General features: G+C 38.7%; 1 protein-coding gene across 1 annotated transcript; it reads right to left on the bottom strand.

Moving 5' to 3' along the window:
* Positions 1–3007: 3007 nt before the first annotated feature.
* On the bottom strand, positions 3008–19995 carry mn1b (meningioma 1b). The gene is made up of 2 exons (XM_084114641.1): positions 15329–19995; positions 3008–4332 (listed from the first exon to the last, which is right to left on the bottom strand). The coding sequence occupies exons 1-2, from the start codon at positions 18825–18827 to the stop codon at positions 4124–4126; spliced, it is 3708 nt and encodes a 1235-aa protein (XP_083970767.1). The 5' UTR covers positions 18828–19995; the 3' UTR covers positions 3008–4123.
* Positions 19996–20177: the final 182 nt, after the last annotated feature.

Consider the following 20177-nt stretch of genomic DNA (forward strand, 5'->3'; position numbering starts at 1 on the left):
ATCTTACCTCAAAAATGCACCACAGAACATGGCCATTCTTTTTTCCATTAGTTTCCAACAGTTAAACGAAAATAAAGTCCAATCAAACGAAAAACATCAGTAGTTTCCAACATTTAAACGAAAATAAAGTCCAATCAAACGAAAAGTTAGAACAGTCTCTTACAGAGCATCGTGGAGAAAAAGAATAGCATCCACAATGGAAGATTTTAACCCAGTCCTCTATCACTCGCGATTTTTCTCTTAATATTCTCCATTATTTGCACGAGGTGAATCGTTGGTTCCGCTGACGGGAAACCTTCTGTGTGTGTGCGTGCGTGCTTGCGACTGTCATGTCAATCATATGTCAGTGTAATTATAAGATTATTAAAGTTATGAGGTTATTAAATGTCTTTCTATGTTTGTTTTTCTATCGTCGACGTCAACTTCTCATATATTTTTTAATTAATGTCTAAAAATATAAAAAGAAGGATAACCCAAAAAAGGCCCGAGGCCCGGCCTGCATGTGAACTATGACGTGAAAATTGGCCCGAAGCCCGGCCCTAGGGGCTTAAAAAAGTCGGGGCCCGTCGGGCTCGGGCTGAAATGCAAGGCTTTAAGTCATTGTCAGCTTAAGTAAGTTTTTGATTGATTTATTTCCGTTTTAAAAATCATTAGTTATTAACTTTCACTACACCATTTTCAACTGAAAACAGAAAACTTTTAATGCATTCTGGCCGTTCATTATACGTCTGTCATACACGTCAATGGCGTTTTGGTGGCCTGAGAATGCAAACTTTGAAATAAAAAAAATACCGTTATGATCTCCATGTAAAAAAAAAACGTGAATCTGTGAAAACGGTGATGGCGTGCACATGCGTAGTGTTTAGTCTATAGACCAGGGATAGGCAACTCCGGTCCTGGAGGGCCACTGTCCTGCAGAGTTTAGCTCCAACCCCAATTAAACACACCTGAACAAGGCAATCAGTGTTTTCAGGATTACTAGATAGATACAGGCAGGTGAGTTTTTATCAGGGCTGAAGCTAAACTCTGCAGGACAGTGGCCCTCCAGGACCGGAGTTGCCTATCCCTGCTATAGACCTTATGTAGCCCCGCCCCTTTTCAGCGCTGCGCTCGCTGTCTTTTGACTTCCGGTCTGTATTTTCACAGCGATTTTGTGTGTTTATTAATTAACGGCTCGTTTTAAAATCTTCCCGGTCGACTGACATTTGTTAAGTCATCTGCTTTAAACATTACAATCCTCATGATAACTTTAGTTAACTTTACATTAAGTAAATCCACTTCAAAAGCTAATTACTCCTGGACAGCAGCGTCATAGAAACAGAGACAGAGCGAGTTAAAAGTTAAAAGACAATATTCTAAAGATGGCGGCGCCCTCGTTTCTCTGGCGCATAAGGTCTATAGGCATGAGCGTTTGAATGCATGTGCGCGGGCACGTAGTCAAGTATATTTGTATAGCGCTTTCACAATACAGATTGTATCAAAGCAGCTTCACAGTATTAAAATAAAATAATACAACAAAGTTTGTTTCTAGTGGAATTTATTGATTGATAGAATAAAATTAAATATCCCCAAAATATCCCCAATCTTTCTTTACAAAGTGACATCACTAAATTACTTGTCTGGCATGCATAATACAGCGTTTTTAGTCGTTTTAGTCATTTTACATGATTTGAATTATAGAAATTGATAATGTGTTAGGTTAAAGAGATGCTGACAGAGTGTGTCTGCTTCCCGAACAATGTTTGGAAGACTGTTCCAGAGTTTAGGTGCTAAATAGGAAAAGGATACCTCTTACAGTTGACTTTGATATTCTAGGTATTATCAACTGGCCAGAATTTTGAGATTGCAATAGACATAAAGGACTATAATGCTTTAAGAGCTCGCTCAAGTACTGGGGACCTAAGCCATTGAATGCTTTGTAAGTAATTAGCAATATTTCAAAATGTATACAGTGTTTAATTGGGAGCCAATTAAATGTAAAAATCTGTCAAATTAACCCTGTAAAAGCAAATTTAGCACCTACGTTACTGACGCACATTCTCTTTTTCTCTCCTTTCTGCGACATTCACCTCTGTATCTTTGTAAATGGTGGGTGGAGGGGTGCGTTCATAAGCGGGGTGGTTTTCGGAGGGGGAGGAAGCAGACTTAGGTCAACATTGTGGTATTTTCTTAAAGATGCATATCTGCCCTGAACAAACATGCTGTGTATTTATAGGAATTCAGGATCCAGCTCAAGCAGCATGGGGCCAATTGGCTTTTTCTACAGTATTTGTGCTGCAAAGCTCAATGGGGGTTTTTAATTAAATGGTTTACACTTAGTTAGGCTTAATGGGAGATGTGCCTATTGATAAAAATAACAACAGCTTAAAGCTAAAGCACATGGGAAACACTTTATAATAAACTTCTTTAATGAGAGATGAACAGATTAGTAATTGACAGTGAAGTAGTTCATTTATGAGTGTATATAAAAATATATTAAAGTTTAATGACAATCATAACTATTAGAATTACATTGACAAATGATCTGTCAATAATTTTTTAATTTAATACTGTTTGTTAATATTATTAATGAATGTTGTTATAAAATGTTAATGATTTTTTATCTGTTTGACAGAGAATGGCAAATAATAAGCATAAAAACATGTAAATAGGTGTTATCAAACCAAATGCCCAAAGCCTTAATTTTACATTTGTTTTACAATTATATTGATACATTTAAGTAAAAAAATAAATAATAAAAAAAAAGCAAAAATAAGTGTCCTATTATTTAAATATTTAACAAGGCTTTGGGAACAACAGGTCGTTCATTGTAAGCGCAATCTAAAAAAGCCAGTATAATTCTAATTTTAAAAACTTAAATACAATTCAGTGTCATGTCATGTCAAGGTCAGTTACTGCATTAAACTTAAATAGAAAAATTGGATGTGTACACATATTTGATATAACTATAAATGTTACTTGCTGCTCACAGCAAAAGTAATACAAACAGAATTCTTCAAAGCGCAACTGCCACCATTAACATCATATTTATTGTTATTTAGATACTCAATAAAACATATACATATATATACAATATGCAGGAAAACAGACAACTGCACTTTACATATTACTTTAAAAAATGAAAAGAAACAAAGAAAAAGGACCTCTGTAAATCTCCACGTTGCCATTATGACCTTCCATCTAACCTTTTTCAGGTATTTAAGGTCAACTGTAACATTATTCTAAAGAGTATAAGATTGCCTAAAAAAATTACATGTGCAATACCAATATTCTGGTTTCTATTTGATATCCATTTAACATCAAAAGGTTTCCTCTAGCTGTGCGGCATACCAGTGTTGAAGCATCCTGGGTGTTCAAGAAACAATCCGATGGGCTATGGGCTATTTAAACCGAAACATGGAGAATGCTGTAAACCTAATATACAAGTAAAGAGGGAATCCGAAAGGTTAGAGTAACCAAAAGCAGTGGAGAAATTCTGGGGGAGGGCCAGTGATCCGCATTAAAGCATTTTAAGACAGCATGAAAAGACATGGCACATTATTGAATTTCTATGAATCATGTTCTAATAGGATTCCCCTGACCACTCCCTTTTGGTTCCAAAGAAGGCAGCAAGCAGCACGCCTGCAAGGACCACATTTCAAAGCCCTCTTGTGTCCCTTGATGACAATAGAATTACCTGCCATGAGGGCTAGAAGGTCAGGAAAAGACCCTAGATCTTATTCAGAATCAGGGTTTTTTTTTTATAAGAAGGAACAATAATTATTTCAAAGATGAAAAAAATGAGACCTCCAGAGAGGGCAAAAAAATTGGGTATGAGAGAAGCATAGAATACACAACAATGGATGAACAGAAAAGCCATCAGAATGCATAGACGTATAAAGAAATGTTGAGGTCTGGATCAGTACTGGTATACCATCATCTTGTCTTTTAATATCATCCTACAGTAAGTTCAGTGTAACATATTTTTTCTTGTTTTGTTTTTTTTTCTACAAAAATGGCACAAATTTTCCTGACAAAGAAACACTGATTTATCCTTCCTCCATATATATAAAAAAAAGAAGTCTTGGTTTCTTATCCTCATCCTGGTAGTCAAAAGGTCTACTTTTCTCTTGCTCTTGTTTCTTCAAGTCAACGCAGCTACGAAAGTTCCGAAACGGTTTGAGATGTCCGAGTGAAGGGAACGCCAGGAAGGAACAGGTCCCCCGCGCCCCTTAGACTCCCCAAGTTCATCTGTGCAGTGGACTGACAGGCACTGGAGATGAGAACCCATACCTCCAGTGGTCCCCGAGGAACCTGCTCCTCCTGTGCCTTTACTTTGAGAGAGGTCTACTTCTGAAAGAAAAACACAAGGGGAAGAAATTCAATATGTTGATGTAACCATTAGATTTGGTTATTGCAATCTATGTATTCATTTAGGTATACAGCATAGACCAATTAATCAAGCGATTTTTGGCCACCACAATATTTAAATGTTTGAAATTTTTAACCATATATAATCCATCCCAAATTAATTCAAGTACTCGCATTGGCCAATATTGGTAGATCACTGTCCCAGATTTTGACGATTAAGTGGTAGTGTATCAATTTCAAAATGCCTGTCAACAAATAAAAAGCCTTTAATGTACCTTTATTGTTGAGTAAATATTGTGTACGGTAAGTGTTTCGAGATTGGCCTACACACGTGTGTGTGTGTGTGTGTGTGTAGGCACTGGTCATTCTTTTTTTTCTTTTTTTTAGTGTCAAAAGTAAGAAAGCCCTTGTCTTTTCCAGGCAATTGTGTGAATGGTTTGAGACTGTGTATTTGAAAAGTGTGATCTTAAAATCCATCGAACCACATGCATTAGCATTGGCTTTAGGACCCATTCACCCCGTTCCACTGCACAAAAACAAAGTGACCCTTCAGTAAAGGAGTCACAAAGCTCTGGGAAAACTGACCTTTGACTCTGTTTGACCTAATTTACCTGCATAATGACCCTTCTAAAGCATTGACACACAAGTCAACCCCCTGCCCCCATCTCATTTACTACACAAAACAAAATCAATACAAAGGTTTATAAGGGTTGCATTTGAAATGTCAATACAAGAGAAGAAGTGATTGATAGACAGAGAAATAGAGAAAATGGCATTTCAAAACACTATAATTATATCAGTTTTGTACCCAATTCACATCTTTATTCAGATGTTCATAAAAATGGATATAAAAAAGCAAGTAAAAACATCTTTAGAAATTTTAGTTTTTAGTGTTGTAATTTTATTTACAACAGATAAAATCAAATTTTAATGCAGATATGGACAAGCTCTTTTTCATTTACTGTAAAAAAATAAATAAATTACGCTACAGTGTTAGGAATGTAACACCTGTCCTTCATGTACTTCCAGTTTAATGGTATATGAACCGATTATGTTATAAATTTAACTGACATGGATAATGATTACTGACACGCCAAAGACATTTGAGGTAAAATTTTAAATCTTTAGGATAATCATTTTTAGGCTTCTGAATAAATCTACAATTATCCCTGCTCTCCCCTACAGAGAAACACCTTTACACGCACACACATATACACACACACACACACACACACATGCTGTGTGTCAGCCATTTTGAGAGACGGGCGCCTGGTCTCGCCCTCGAGCCTGTCTGGACCAGTACTGCAGAAAAAAAAAAATGGTAAGGTGTAGGGAAAGGTCAATAACCCGACCCCATCCCCCAAACCCTAAGGATAGAGGAACAAAAATAAAGGGAAAAGGAATCCAGAGAGGAGGGAAAGACATTAGTGGTAAAAAGAAAAGACAACGGTGGGACTGCATAAATGATGACAAATAAAAGATCATCATATCTTTATATGGAGTCTTAATCTATTATATGGTGTGAAATATATACACATCTCCCCCACATCTTCACACGCCTAAGGCAATAACACATACACACACACTTATGCACGCACATAGTCCTATTCTCTTGTCTTACGTCCTGCAGAGTCTGCCAATAGTCCGTGGTAGCTGGGCACAGCAGGCTGGGCTACGGCCTGGATAAGCAACCAAGCATTCTCCACACGCACACACACACACACAAACACACACAAACTGCTCAGCAGCCATCAAGCTTCCTGCTGCTACCCCCGACACACACACAGCAATGTGAGAACTGTGCAACCCCAAAACACAGTCACACATTTAAGAGACTCGGTGTCTATCCCAAAACACTGCAACACAACAAACACAGCACACACATAACCTGACACAGCACTTTCAACATTAAATCCACACATATCATAACCCTTAATAATGTTTTTAAAATCTGTATGGCAAAAATTAATATTATTACAATGCTGTATTAATTTTCCTCAATCCTCAGAAAATCTGTTGATGTTTTGTTTTTGTCTCAGAAACTTTACAGAGATGACATCAATGATATTTGCATGAATTGTGATTGGTCTTATCTTCCTTGCATCATTAGTCTCAAACAAAATGCTTACCTAAAACTATAATACTTTTTACTGGTGTGTCCTACACAAAATCTTGTTAATGTTGTGTCTGTTGATATTTATATCACAGTTATGAAAGATGCATTTTTAATTTTGTTCAGTTTAAAAGACAATGGAAGAAAAGCCAGCATCTATCGACACACAAATTTTAAGTGCATCTAAATGTTTTCTTCTAACTTCTATTCCTTTTTTGTTGTTGTTGTTGTTCAGAATTACTCCAGATTCTGAGTTTACAAAAAAAAATCTACATCTTACTCCCCACACACGGTCCCATTAATTTCTGATCAGGAAATACTTCTGTTCACAGCGTAATGCACTGATTCAAGGACCTTGGGATTCCACTGAAAATATGCTAATTTTGATCTACATGCTGGATCTTTTAATTGCTATCCACAAGAGAATTTGCAAAAGACTTATATTTGAAGGTTTGAAAGCTTAAATTCCCCTTCCTGCAGGAGTGTGGAGGGAGGTTTGAGTTCAGGCAGGCACAGGCTCTCTCTCTCTCTCTCTCTCTCTCTCTCTCTCTCTCTCTCTCTCTCTCTCTCTCTCTCTCTCTCTCTCTCTCTCTCTCTCTCTCTCTCTCTCTCTCTCTCTCTCTCTACCACCCTCCCCCTCCTCGAGAACACATACTTGAGAAACTAATACATGATTTACTGCTGCAATAATAAATCTTCAGCAAGTCCGGCTTCCTCTACTCCTCAGTAGAGGAAATGACATAACTGTCTGGTCTAATGTTTATATTTTAAAACATTTGTGGTCGCACTTTATATTAGGTGTCTTTAACAACCATGTACTTACATCAAAAAAAAAAAAAAAAAAAAAAATGTAAGGTACAATGTACTTATAATGTTCATGTTAACACATAAATTCATAGACAGGTACAGAACATAATCTAGCTAACATTTATAGGTATATGTAACAAAGTATTTATCATAATATACTTACAATTAACATTAAAAAAATAAATGTCCGAAAAATATCAGTTCTGCTGTTGTTCATTAAAACTAGTGACAATGACATTGTACATGTTGTCATCATGTCACTATCAGTGTCCCAATATATAGTGACCCTGGGTCCTTACTGTCCTTACCAGTGTCCGAATTGGTAAGATATATTAATTGAAGACCTAGGGAGCTGATTGAGACGCACCCAATGAACCATCTAATGGCCATTTACTTCTTCTTCTCTCTTTTTCTCTCTCCTAAAAGTTAGCAGCTCTAAAATCACAACCCATTTGTTATTTTTCCCTAAAATTAAGTATGATTCCCAGACAACAACCTGCATCCCAAATGACATAACTCCCTCTAGCTGCCTGGTAACATCTTTAAACACACACACACATGAGGATATTTTTGGGGATATTTAATTTAATTTTATCAATCAATAAATTCCACTAGAAACAAACCTTGTTGTATTATTTTAATTTAATACTGTGAAGCTGCTTTGATACAATATGTATTGTGAAAAGCGCTATACAGATATTCTTGACTTGACTTGACATGACATGCAGTAAGAGGGCTGAAGTTAGAGCATTGGGAACAAGATTTGGAAAACATAGAAGAAAACAAAATGTAAGCTTGTATAATGAGGAAGCTTCTAGAAGCAAACTGAAGTATACAGCTTATAAAGGCAGGCTTTAAGTCTAACTGTCACATGAGTCAGTATGTGTCCTGCTATTACTGGATATCCAAAAAGCTTTTAAAAACCTTTAAGGTATTTTTATCTGTGTGTGTGTGTGTGTGTGTGTGTGTATTTTTTGGTCCCCATAAGGAAAGCAGCTTATACATCATACCAAGTGATGTTTTTTGAAAATATAAAAATGCAGAAAGTTTTCCGTGATAAGTAGGTTAGGGTTAGACTATACAGTTTGTACAGTATAAAAATCATCAAATCAAAATACTCTCTCCTGTCCCATCTTAATTTTCAGAGACTAGGACAAGTAAGTCATTTGAAGGTTAATTCCACCGAAAGGCATAAATACTGAAGGGCTATAGAAGTATTGTTTGGTTTATTTGAGGCTTCCAACATACCCAAAACAGGAACAATCATTTACCAATGGTGTGAATTTGGTGATATGTACTATTGGGAGCAAACAGTTCAGGAAAACAGTTGTAATTTGCAATTGCAATTCCATTTGGTCACGCCGTTGGGGAACAAAATACACACTTCTCCTTTAAAATCCTGCTGGATTTAATATTAATATTGCACTGCTTATAATTTCTTTCCCATATTGCAAATATATATATATATACATATATATATATATGGCTAAAATATATTTAAATGTATGATAAATATATGTTGTACACAGGGAAGCTAAATTAAATATATTTTTGAAATTCAAAATGTAAAATTTATTTCAGGGGCAAGATATTACATTTCTAATCTTACAGTAGCCTGCATTTAGGCTATAATGTGGATGGAATAGCCTAGAGATCAAACCTATACTTTGTATCCACCATTTACAATTACATTCTAAAATACACTGATCAGCCACAACATTAACACCACCTGCCAACACCTTGAACTTTTTGTCATATTCTTCAAACTATTCCTGAACATATCTATCTATCTATCTATCTATCTATCTATCTATCTATCTATCTATCTATATATTTACTTTAATTTTTATTTAAAAATTTTTTTTTACATTATATATGTATGTTAATTACTGTTTTTTATTCAGATGTCTGTCTTACATGTTCATGTACTGTAGATAACAAATAAAGTTTTTCTTTAAATGTGAAATATGTAAATGTATTTTCTTGGTTTGAAAAATATGGAGGGCAAATACATATTTAAAAATATATATGTTTTTGTTGTTTTTGTTTGTATGTATGTATGTATGTATGTATGTGTGTATGTATTGCCGTATGGGTTGTAATATTAGTGCAAGAGCATTTCCTATTTTCAACCACTGATAAAATGATTGAAAAATTGGCGAATGAATAAGTTCTGGAGAAAGTCAATAAGAAGCAAGCTAGTGACAGAATGAGAGCATGGGTTGCCCTGAGCTGTTTTTCCATTTTACACTAAATGTGAATCACAGCTTTGTTTTGGGTGTTAGGAATGGAACGAAAGACACAAAAAAGCAAGCCAGGGAAAGTAATTAAAATCATTCATGTTTTGCAACTTGTCACAAATGAAATAGTAAAGTGTTATGCTTATACTCTGCCATGAGTTGGAAAAGGAAAATTCACTCTTTCCATTTGTCTACAAAAATAAGTGTACTGGGTGTTTGGTGACCAGTCGGTACTCTCCACCAATATATTAAGCCATTTCCCACAAAAGCGTGTGGGCACGTAAGGTGCAAACAAACACAGATGATTTTACCTTGTATAGAACTGATCCATTTAAATGCAGAAATATTGTCCGCATCTTAGAAAGGCATAATAAAACCTTGCCTAACTTGCTCTGTCATTTATCATGTCCACAAAGAGTCCAGTGGGGGTCATTAGTACCATTTGCAGTAAACACTTCAGGGGGCCACAAGGAAATCCTCACCAGTAATGACGGATGACAACCAGAACCTCACACACAACATTAATGTACAATGTATTCATACTTGCTGCTCAAGAAAACCTGTCACAAAAAAACTTAATATTAAGAAATTATATTAGTTACAAGTTTATATGTACTTATACATTTTTTTTTACTGAAATATGAACCCAAAATTTCAGTAAAATTTTCTGATAATAAATATATATTTTAGATTGTACAAAACATATCCAAGATATCCGATGGGCCCAGCATTTTTAATTCTCAGCTACATCTAATGAGCAAAGGTCGCCTGCACAAAGGTTAGTCTGCACTAACAAGAAGGAGACCCGAGAGAGAAGCCAGAGAGACGGCGACAACCACAGAAGCACAGGAACACCAGCTGGGTCACTAAATGACCCGAAATAACTCTATCAAAGCACTTATGGAGTTTGTATACATAATAGTGACTAAGTTGCATTGTGATTTTGAGATCAGAAGACAAAACACTACTGGTGTTTGACAGCACAGAATACAGAACAAAGAACAAATATGAATATCCTGCAACCCAGTCAAAGATGTCCAATTTCAAATTCACAGGTCCAATCCAAAATCAAATCCAAAAAGTGTGCTGGTATGTGTTATGCATACTTGGCTATTAAAGGTGTGGTGAAATTTTAGTGTGTGTGCGTGCATGTGCGTGTGTGTGTGTGTGTTTGACGCCTGTAAGGGCTGAGGATTTAAGAAAGGTTAAGAAGGATGTTTTGTTTAGATAATTTTCTAACATAAAACAATATTACAAGAACATTTAATAAAAATCTAAATTTTTATGTTAAAATTATTTTTCGCACATTATCAAAAAATGATGTAACCTGTTAAGATCTTTAACTCAAATTGTTCTTACAATCTTATTTTTTAAATGTGTAAAATTACACATTGATGCACACAACACTGCCGCATTGCGCTGCTGCTGACAGCTGAATCTGTGTATATTCATAAGGTGATCTGTTATTTGTGGTTATTTTATGAAGACCTAACAAAAAAGACAGACTATTTATATAATCAAACATATAAATATATATATTAAGGATATATTCCTGAATGATAAATTGTGAGCTAATACTAATTACTCACAGGAAATGTGTTTACTCTTAAATAGAAATAAAAACAGTTAATTTGGTTAGCAAGTGCTTCAACACTTAACACTGAAATAAACTGGTTTTATTAAGTCAAAAATATTATCTGATATGACTGTACATTAGGTTACGCCAAGCAAAAATGGTACTGGTCAAATCTGCAAGAAATAGCTCCTTTAGTTCACAACTACACATTTTCACTTCGTACAGCACAGTGCAATTAATTCCAAGGCGCCTTAAAATGATCTTGAGACTCATAAAATAAATTACTGCTTCCTATAAATCCATATTAACAATGTCCTATAAGCACCTTAGTCACCTAATTAAAATTACTAGAAGCATTCATATGTTTTAAAAGTTAAGTGTTAGGGACTGTTCGTTATTTATTTAAGGGGCCACCGGAGGAGTTTTGAGATCTGTTGTCAAAAAAGACATGACCCTCCCTTCGCCAGCAATAAATTTTTCTATGACCCTCCAAAATGATTGTGAAAAAAGGCATGACCCTCCCCGATAATTTATTGATTAGCCTAATTCTGTACTGGTTTGCGCTTGGCAAAGATGTTCAGATAGCCATTGTTTGTTTGTTTTTTAAACCATATAAACTCTTGCTTTCTCATCTTACTAGGGCTGTAACGATAGACCAAACCTACGATTCGGTTCGTATCACGATTTTTGATTTTAGATTAGAAAAAAAAAACATGTTTTCGGTGCTGATGCGGTGTGACGCGTTCAACATGGGTGGCGTTGCGAATAAAGAACCGGCAAAAGTAATGATTATTAATATGTCAAATATAGCTAGGTTTATTAATAAACAAGTGTTTTCTGTGTCTACTGCAAAGATGAAGTTGACGATGCGTCGCGATCTTCTTAGAACGCGCCAGAGAGAAATGCACATTTCATAAGGAGAAAGCAGTCTGTTTTCTTTCGTTATGAATTGTTCTGTTTAAAAGTAGACATTTCAAGCTTTCTATATATTTCTCAGGTCTGTGAGGCAAGTAGCATAGGCTACCTTACGCTGAGTTTCGGTTCATTTATGAGACGAGTCCAGTTCACTCGCCCGCGCCTCCGTGTCATGATTATCTATTTTCTATTTAGACTAGCCTACTTCTTTATTAAATACAGATGAAACATTGATTAAAATTAAGATAAAATTAATAAAAAACGAAATTCACTTTAAAGAAAGGCTTTGTGCTTTCTGTTTGAGGTCTCTGTGAAATTTTTAAGTCGCTTCAGAGCAGTCATGTCCGTAATGGAGAACTGTCACGCCCGTAACATTGTTTTTTTTTGTTTGTTTTTTTTCACATAAATGCGAACGCGAAAAATAAAATAAAAATAATATAATATTTTATGTTCTGTGGAGGCCGATTTTTATTCATCCGGTGGGTATATATCTTTTGGTTTGCACAGTGTAATTTATAGAATTACTAAAAAATATTTTGCCACCTAACAGTTAAAGATTTTTTTGTGTCACGTCACATGTGTATTTCCCTCATATTAAATATAAAACGCATGTGTAGACTGATATTTTTCTAATGTCTTGACTCAGACGTTTCAAAATATTGGTATTAAATGCATTTTCTGGGATTTTTTATTTTAAGTTTTGACTGCAAATGTCACGTGACACGTCCATTCACTGGAATCGCCCAATTTTAACGAATTTATCCTCAACTAGTTGTGGTGTAGGTCTATGTATTTTATGTTAACTTAAATAATACTAATAGTAATTTAAAGATGTGGTAGCCCTACATCTTACACATCGTGGAAACAAAATAAGAATGGAAACTAAAATATGGTAGTAGTATCGCGCTACAGCGCACATTCTATCAGCTGCAGTTCTGGTGCCTCAGTCCCAATACTGTAAAACTCGACGTACGTTCACATCACATGTTAATGCAGCGGTAGAGTTACACTCACAGGACACTGTGCACTTATTCGCAATCACAAAAGTTCATTATTTGCTCGTGCTTTAAAGCTTTGCCGGGTAAACATTTCTTTGGCGTTCTGTTCTGACATGATACACTTTTTCTAAGCGCGAACTGAAGTGCGCACGCACTGTCAAACAGCGCCAAACTGGATTTTTGTTGGGTCAGACCCATCTGATATCGAAGGGGGGCCGATAACGCGAGATCAACATGGAGCTAAATGGAAAAAAATAGCACCAAACAAGCCACTTTGAAATGTTGCTGTTTTCATGAATATAAAAGTTGGGTGACCCTCCCCCTAGACTAAAAAAAGTTGGATGACCCTCCCCTTAACAAAGAATAAAAAGACATGACCCTCCCCTATTTTCCTCCGGTGGCCCCTTCCATAAATACCGAACGGTCCCTTATAAAGGCCTATAAAAATGATGGTGTGAATGAACCTCTTATAGAATTTAACAGTCCCCTTGTGTGCTGGCGTGCAATGCATCCGATGCAATTTCACAAGCCGCAAACACTTTGTAACCCTTCTCTCATCTCTGCTGTCTACGCCACTCAAATGAAAATCTGTCAAGGCTGGTGATTTGTGCTAACTAGCTATCGATCGCACCAGCACAACGTGCGTTTACAGCTCGGGGGGCTGAATGAAAGGAGGAGGGGAAAAAAGGAGAGAAGGAGACTGCAAAATGAGGACAGCAATGCATAGTTGGTGGGGGAAAAGAAAGGTGGGAAATACTGAGAAGAAAATACAATGTTTTGCATTTGGTTTACACTGAGTGCATAGACAGATGCGCAACGAATCCATTTGGCTGTGTGGTGGTGGATGCGTTTGCAAGAGATGGGGATGGTGCACTTGACAACACTGCATGTTAAACAATGGACCTTGACTTAAGGTTGGCTTCTCTGAAAGCTCCCCCCTGCACCCTCCCACCTGCAGTTAGCCCAAACAAAGGGGCACATAATGCACACCGGGGGCGAACTATTAACACGTGTGAAAGCGCACTCCGGCTGTGGCAATTCAATTATGCGTGTCCGTCCCGCTGCCTTTTCAGTAAAGACAATTACCGTTTTATATACTGATTAAACTAAAGGACAAGTGCCAAATGAAGGATGCACACATCAAATATATGAGCTTATGGTTTACATAATTATGCCGCTTAATGTCGATGTATACGAAATTATTATTAATAATTATTATTATTAGTAGTGATAATAATAAAAGTACTTCTACTACTACTACTAATAATTATTATTATTGGTATTAGTATTATTACACAGCTACAACCTTCATTAGTTGTTCTAATGGTCTTTAGGTTTCACACACATGGAACATGTATACAAAAATACATTACAGTTTTTAAAAAAACATTTATGTTATTTTAGTAAAAATATTGGCAATTCGAGTATTTTTTTTATAGAGCATAAAAGAAAAATTCTTAAACTTATCTACCCATCAAGAGTGTGTCAGAACAGTGGCCTAAAAAAGCCATACTTAATTAAAGACTTTTGAGCAGAGTTCGTTTAATTAATTTAATAATAATTATAATAATTATAATAATGGAAAGATTAAAACCATGTGGCTAGAACATATCAAGATGATTAATAGAGTATTGTTGTGAGTGAAGATCGAGATAAAGATCAACAGGAAATATTTCTAGGGATTTTTTTCTTTTGAGCCTCTGTTATTTAATGTAGCTTTTAATGTAATATAACTGACGAAATCCTTAAATAAATACTTGGATTTTACAAATGCTTAGAGAGCCACTTGCTTTTGTTTTTCCTTAAGAAAATAGGTAGGTACTTTATTAAATGAAATGCATAGAAATCATGACCTCATTTTTCTTTTAGTTGTACTTTTATGAAGCTTTCATATTTTTTTCTCGCAAAGCCATTTTATATGATGCATTCTATTTGTCACAAACTACGTGTGTTCTGTAAAATTTGGTTTACTAAATTTAAATTTAGTTTAAAAAAATTGTTTTTTTTAAATGATCCAAACGATCTATATGTAATTTTCCTTTTAATAAAAATGTAACGCAGAGAAAAACTCAAGAAAGAGTCACATCATTGCTCTTGCTCAAAAACACTATAATGTAAAGGAGAGCATTTTTTGCATGTATGCCTTCATTAGTGTGTTTGTGTGTGTGAGCAAGACAGAGAGAGAAAGTGAAAATATATATATTTTTTAAAGGCTATACATTTAAAACTGGGGGGGGGGGGGACAAATAATGCCACCTCATACATTTTATGGAGTGTTTTTACTTGCATAAATTCAAATCTATACTGTAGTAAAATTATAAATATTTACCTTCTTTGATGGTTCCCTGGACTTTATTTTTTTCCCAAACAGACTTCTCCTCCTCTGAATCCTCAAGCAGAGACTTGTCACTGGGCACATACCAGGTGGCATGCTGTTCAGCCATGAGTGTGTCCAGATCAATGGTGTCCACGGAGCCCTTCCCAGCATCCGGGCTACAGCTAGAAAGCTCTCCATCTCCATTTTGACCACTGCAGTCACTGCTTTTTTTCGTATTTTTTCCAGCTAAAGGCTGGTCTTCTGAAATGCTGAACTGCTGCCGTTGAAGCTGGATCTGAGCCTGCAAAATTTCAAGTGGGTGAATTTCATCTTGGCCAGAGGTGCTAGAGGGTGTACGGGCTTGCTCCATGCCTGGTGTACCCGGATGGCTCACTCCACCAAAGCCATCCAATGTTGAGGTAGTGTGGTTGGAGAGGCCCATGCCTTGCCCTTTCTGCCCACCTATTAGTCCGTTGTCTCTCTGCAGCTTGGGCGAGCCTAACAAAGTGCTACGGCCAGCCTTCACAGTGGATGGAGCATCTGAGCTTGATGATACCTCATCCTCATTGCTATAATGTGTGCCCAAGTCATCTGTAAAATCCATGCGAGGGGAACAGACTTCAGACTTTGATACACTTTGAATGCCACTGTCAAGAGATGACATAAGGTCAGCCTGATCTGCCAGCAGCAGGTCACCCCCTTTCCCCCATGAGGGAGAGGTGTGGGACTTTTCTTGAGGTGTGCCTGTACATCTCTCCCCGGCACCAGCTGCTGAGGCCACCTGCTGGCCGGGACTTACAACAGGGTTACTGTTTTCAGAGGGGAAAAATATCCCAGGGCTCACGTGGCCACTGTCTTTTTTTCTCCTCCCTCTCCCTCTCCCACTCCCTGTCGCCGCCTTCCCCTCACTGCAAGGGGTAGTGTCCATATTGTAATTTGGGGAGAGGGTGCTGGCTTCCCCCTGCACCATTTGATTTTGACCTGGTGGTTTAGTGTTGCTATTTCCAGCTGGAGGCATTTGCCCATTTTGGGGGGAAGTAATGCTTGGGAAATATTCAGTCCCAGCATTCCCAGTGCCATTAACTGCACTATTATTTAGGTCCTGTTCTGTCTGACTCAGCTTTCGTTTCCCTTCTCCCTGAGTCTTCTTGTTGAATGTCACATTGAGGTTAGGGGCCCCCAGGCTGGCAATCATGTTCTGACAGGCAGTAGAGAGGGCTGCCAGGCAGCTCTGTCCAAAAACATTGTCCTTGCCAGTCGTTTTGCTAAAATTCCCTAAGGAGAGTCCACCAAGTTTGCTGACTGAGGAACGTTGGTTAGTGGGAAAGTCTGATTGGGATGTAAAACTCCCTGGTGAGGTGCTCACCCCTTGAGAGTTACAGAGAGAGGCTCCCTGTCGATTAGAGCCTCCATAGGGAAAAGAGGACGGACCACCCATGGGTGGTCCCGGAAAGTCATTAGGGCGCCTTTCTGATGGTGTATTGGGCAATCCAACACCTGTACTGGGTGACTGCATCTGTGAGAGGTTTCCCATGCCAGTGTTGAATTGTGAGTGGACGTTGGGTGAAAGTAAGGGCTGCACATGGCCCTCCCCCGGTATCCTCATCGGCTCCTGCATGCCCATTCCATTCACACCAGGTCTGAACATCATGCCAGGACCATTTTGCTGCATTTCATGAGCCCCCACCTCTCTACCTGGACCCATGCGATGGCCCAGCATTTCCCCAGGTGGATGCGGCCCGGGAAACCACCCACTCTCCAAAGTAATGTGTGGGTTTCGTCCATCAAAGTTCACCATCCTCCCACCATTTTCTCTCTCGAAACTCGACTGAGGCATGCCTCCCACTGGGCCCCCATGCACCAGGGGCCCTTGAGGAACATCACTGTGGTGACCCAGCTGCTGTAGATTCGGTTGTCTCATCCTCTGCTGCTGACTCCGAGAGGCCATTTGCTTGATCATCGATGCTGCATTTTGTTGCTGCTGCATTGACTGCTGCTCAGGCCCTGTAAGCTGCAGTGATGGGCCTGTTGAAAAGCCATCCGTCACAGGGGGGGTGAACTCTCCAGGCAGGCCAGGGTAGGCTGCTGGAGAGAGATTATTCTCCATACCAGGCGGGTTATGCATACCACTGTTCCAACTGCCGCAACTCTCCCCACCATGAGTGGCATTTGGAAAATCAAACCTGGGCCTCTTAGCCATATTTAAATAAGGAGAATCAAAGTGTTGCAGCCTCTGATTGGAAGGCTGCTGAGGAGGGGGCGGCTGCTGTTGCATGTTGAACATGGGGTCGCCATAACTATGCATCCGTCTGTTCTCTGGTCTGTGAATAGGGTATTCAAACTGATTATGCTGGCCAGGCATCATGACGCCTCCCTCCTGCATGCTGGCATTTGCGGAACTCGTCTCTGATTGTGGGGGCTGTGGGAGAGATGGTGGGCAAGTGTTCTGTCTGCCAATCAAGCCTGGCTGCTGCTGCAAGAGAGGATGCCTGGATCCAGGCTCTATCCCCACTGGTATTTTGCGTCCACCCCCAAAACGTTCAAAGAACACATTGTGCTGGGCTGAGGGCTGCTGCTGTTGAGGGGGGGCATGGGGGTGTTCTTTAGAGATGCCCTGCATTCCAGGAGCACGAGACAACCCTGGGTTTCCAGGAAAATTGGGCCCTGGCACCTGACGCCCAGGCCCAAAATGAGAAAGCTGAGAATCAGATTCAGAGGGGGAGTACACAGACACTTCAAAATGTCCAGATGAGGGCTCATTGGAATAGCTGTAGTCCAGTCCATCAACACCACCTGGTGGGGGCATTCGTCTGGGCTCTAGATTGTGACTTTCTGATGAAGAGGATGAAGAAGACAGGCCATGGAAGGAGGCAGCACGATTAGGTGATTGGTCCAATGGGAGACATGGGGCAGGTACAGGGTGATTTCCGCTGGGGGGTCCATGGTGCTGAAAATCAGGCATGGAGCCTGTCCTTTGCTGCTGCTGGGACTGCTGCTGAGAGAAGCCATCTGCTGACTGCCCCTCAGAGAGTGGGTCAAACCCCTCCGTAAATCCTTGCTGGAGCCCCATACCGCTGTTGTAACCCATTATCCTTCCGCTGTGTAAGCAAGAGGACCCAGGTTCAGGTCCAAAATTTCCACCAAAGTGCTGATGGTGTTGGTGTGAATGGGTTTGATGTCCATGGGGATTATTATGAGGTCGTTGAGGGTTAAAAAATCCATGCATTGAGGCCTGTTGTTGCTGTTGGAGATTCCCCACATGCAATTCAGAATGTCCTCGCTGGAATCCACCATACTGTTCACCTCCATTCATGTTAATGTTCATCTCAATCACAGGAGGCTCGTTAAGTGGGCCCATACCAGGCTCAACTGTCCCCTGTGGGCCTCCAGCATGAAAACCTGGGCTCTTGTAATGAGAGTTCATGCTTACTCTTGGCTGGTTAAAGTTTTTCTCAGTGGGGCCAAAATTTCTGTTATTAATCTGTGGACCAAACTGTTCCAGCCCAAACATACTTCCCACAATCAGTCCCGCATGACAACCAGCTTCCCTGGCTCCACTGCAGTGTCTACTGTCTCCTTTATTTTCTTTCTTTGGCAAACTCAAATAATTTCAACAACAAGTTGTATAATGCTGGGGTAAATTTCAAATGTGGTATTGCCATCAATAAAAAACTATGTTTGTAGTTGTATACCACAGTAATGAATAATTAATTACTGAGAAAGTCTATTATGATATTGTAAATGAACTTGAAATTGTAATACGAAATGCTCTACAAAAACTTTAAAGTTCAAGGTCTATTCCATAATCTGTTCCATGTTGTTTCTTCACTGCTTTAAAAGTAGCCTATTACATAAAATATAAAAGAAATACAATTATTTACTACGTGGAATATTTGCACTGAACAACAAAAAAAACTTATTTTTTGCCGAAATTTTCTCTACATCACGGCAAAACACGACTGCTATAAAAACTACTCTCTTACCACAAAAACACCCTCACCTGACGATCTGACGACAGCTGCAACACATATAGAAAAAAAATATATAAAACATGTTCCGTCAAATCATCCTCCACAGACTATAATTCCAATGTGCTGTCAAATGTCCAGAGTGAGGTAAATGTCCTATTTAAAAATCCATTTTGAACGCATATTACAACACTTTCCAGGGTACCACAAAAATATCCAAGTCCATATGAATCCAGAACAGCGTATTTGGTATCCACTTTCTTTTAGAAATGGGTAAGATTCTTTCAAATTGCATAAGTTGTAAAGAAATAGTTCCCTTGGGCTGAGCTACACAAGCGATGACACAAAAGTAAAGGCAAGAAGAAAGTCCCGTGAATGAGGGGGTGAACCCCGAACTCCCGTCTTTGTGCGCCCGTCTTTTGGAGCTCCGAGGGATAGGCAGCACACGCGCTATCCAAAGCCCGCCACCACAGAGCTGCTGGGCAACACAGTCCCATCGGTCCTGCTCATTTTCCGCGCAATCGAACAGCTTGACTGCAATTTCAATTACAGTCAACACTTGCACATTCAGGGAGTCCTGTTCTAATAGCACCAGTTCTGAGATTTGCTCAACTCCAGCTGGAAACGATTCACCGATAGATCACATACTGATGTCTGAGACGCTCAGCACTGCGCGCAACGACCGCAAGGATCAGCAACAAGTTTTGCATTTCAGCAAGGTCCTCCGCTGCAAACATCAGCCAATGGCTTACGTGCCGAGGGAGGGACGATCTCTTAAGGTAGTCCAGGATTTGTCTGTTTGCGTTACGAGAAAGGGTTTTCAGGTGCTTCAGAGAAAAATAGGCCTATTTGTTTTTTTTTTTGTTTTTTTTTTTATCCAAATCTACTCACTG

This window comes from Abramis brama (assembly GCF_963993115.1).
Source record: "Abramis brama genome assembly, chromosome: 5".
Classification (NCBI taxonomy): domain Eukaryota; kingdom Metazoa; phylum Chordata; class Actinopteri; order Cypriniformes; family Leuciscidae; genus Abramis; species Abramis brama.

What these genes read in the sequence shown, in the direction of transcription:
- mn1b (XM_084114641.1), bottom strand. Translation starts at nt 18,827, where the DNA reads ATGTTTGGGCTGGAACAGTTTGGTCCACAGATTAATAACAGAAATTTT. An exon ending in CCAGGGAACCATCAAAGAAG is followed by an intron (nt 4,333 to 15,328) that starts GTAAATATTTAT and finishes TTTTTCTTTCAG; the next exon opens with AAGTAGACCTCTCTCAAAGT.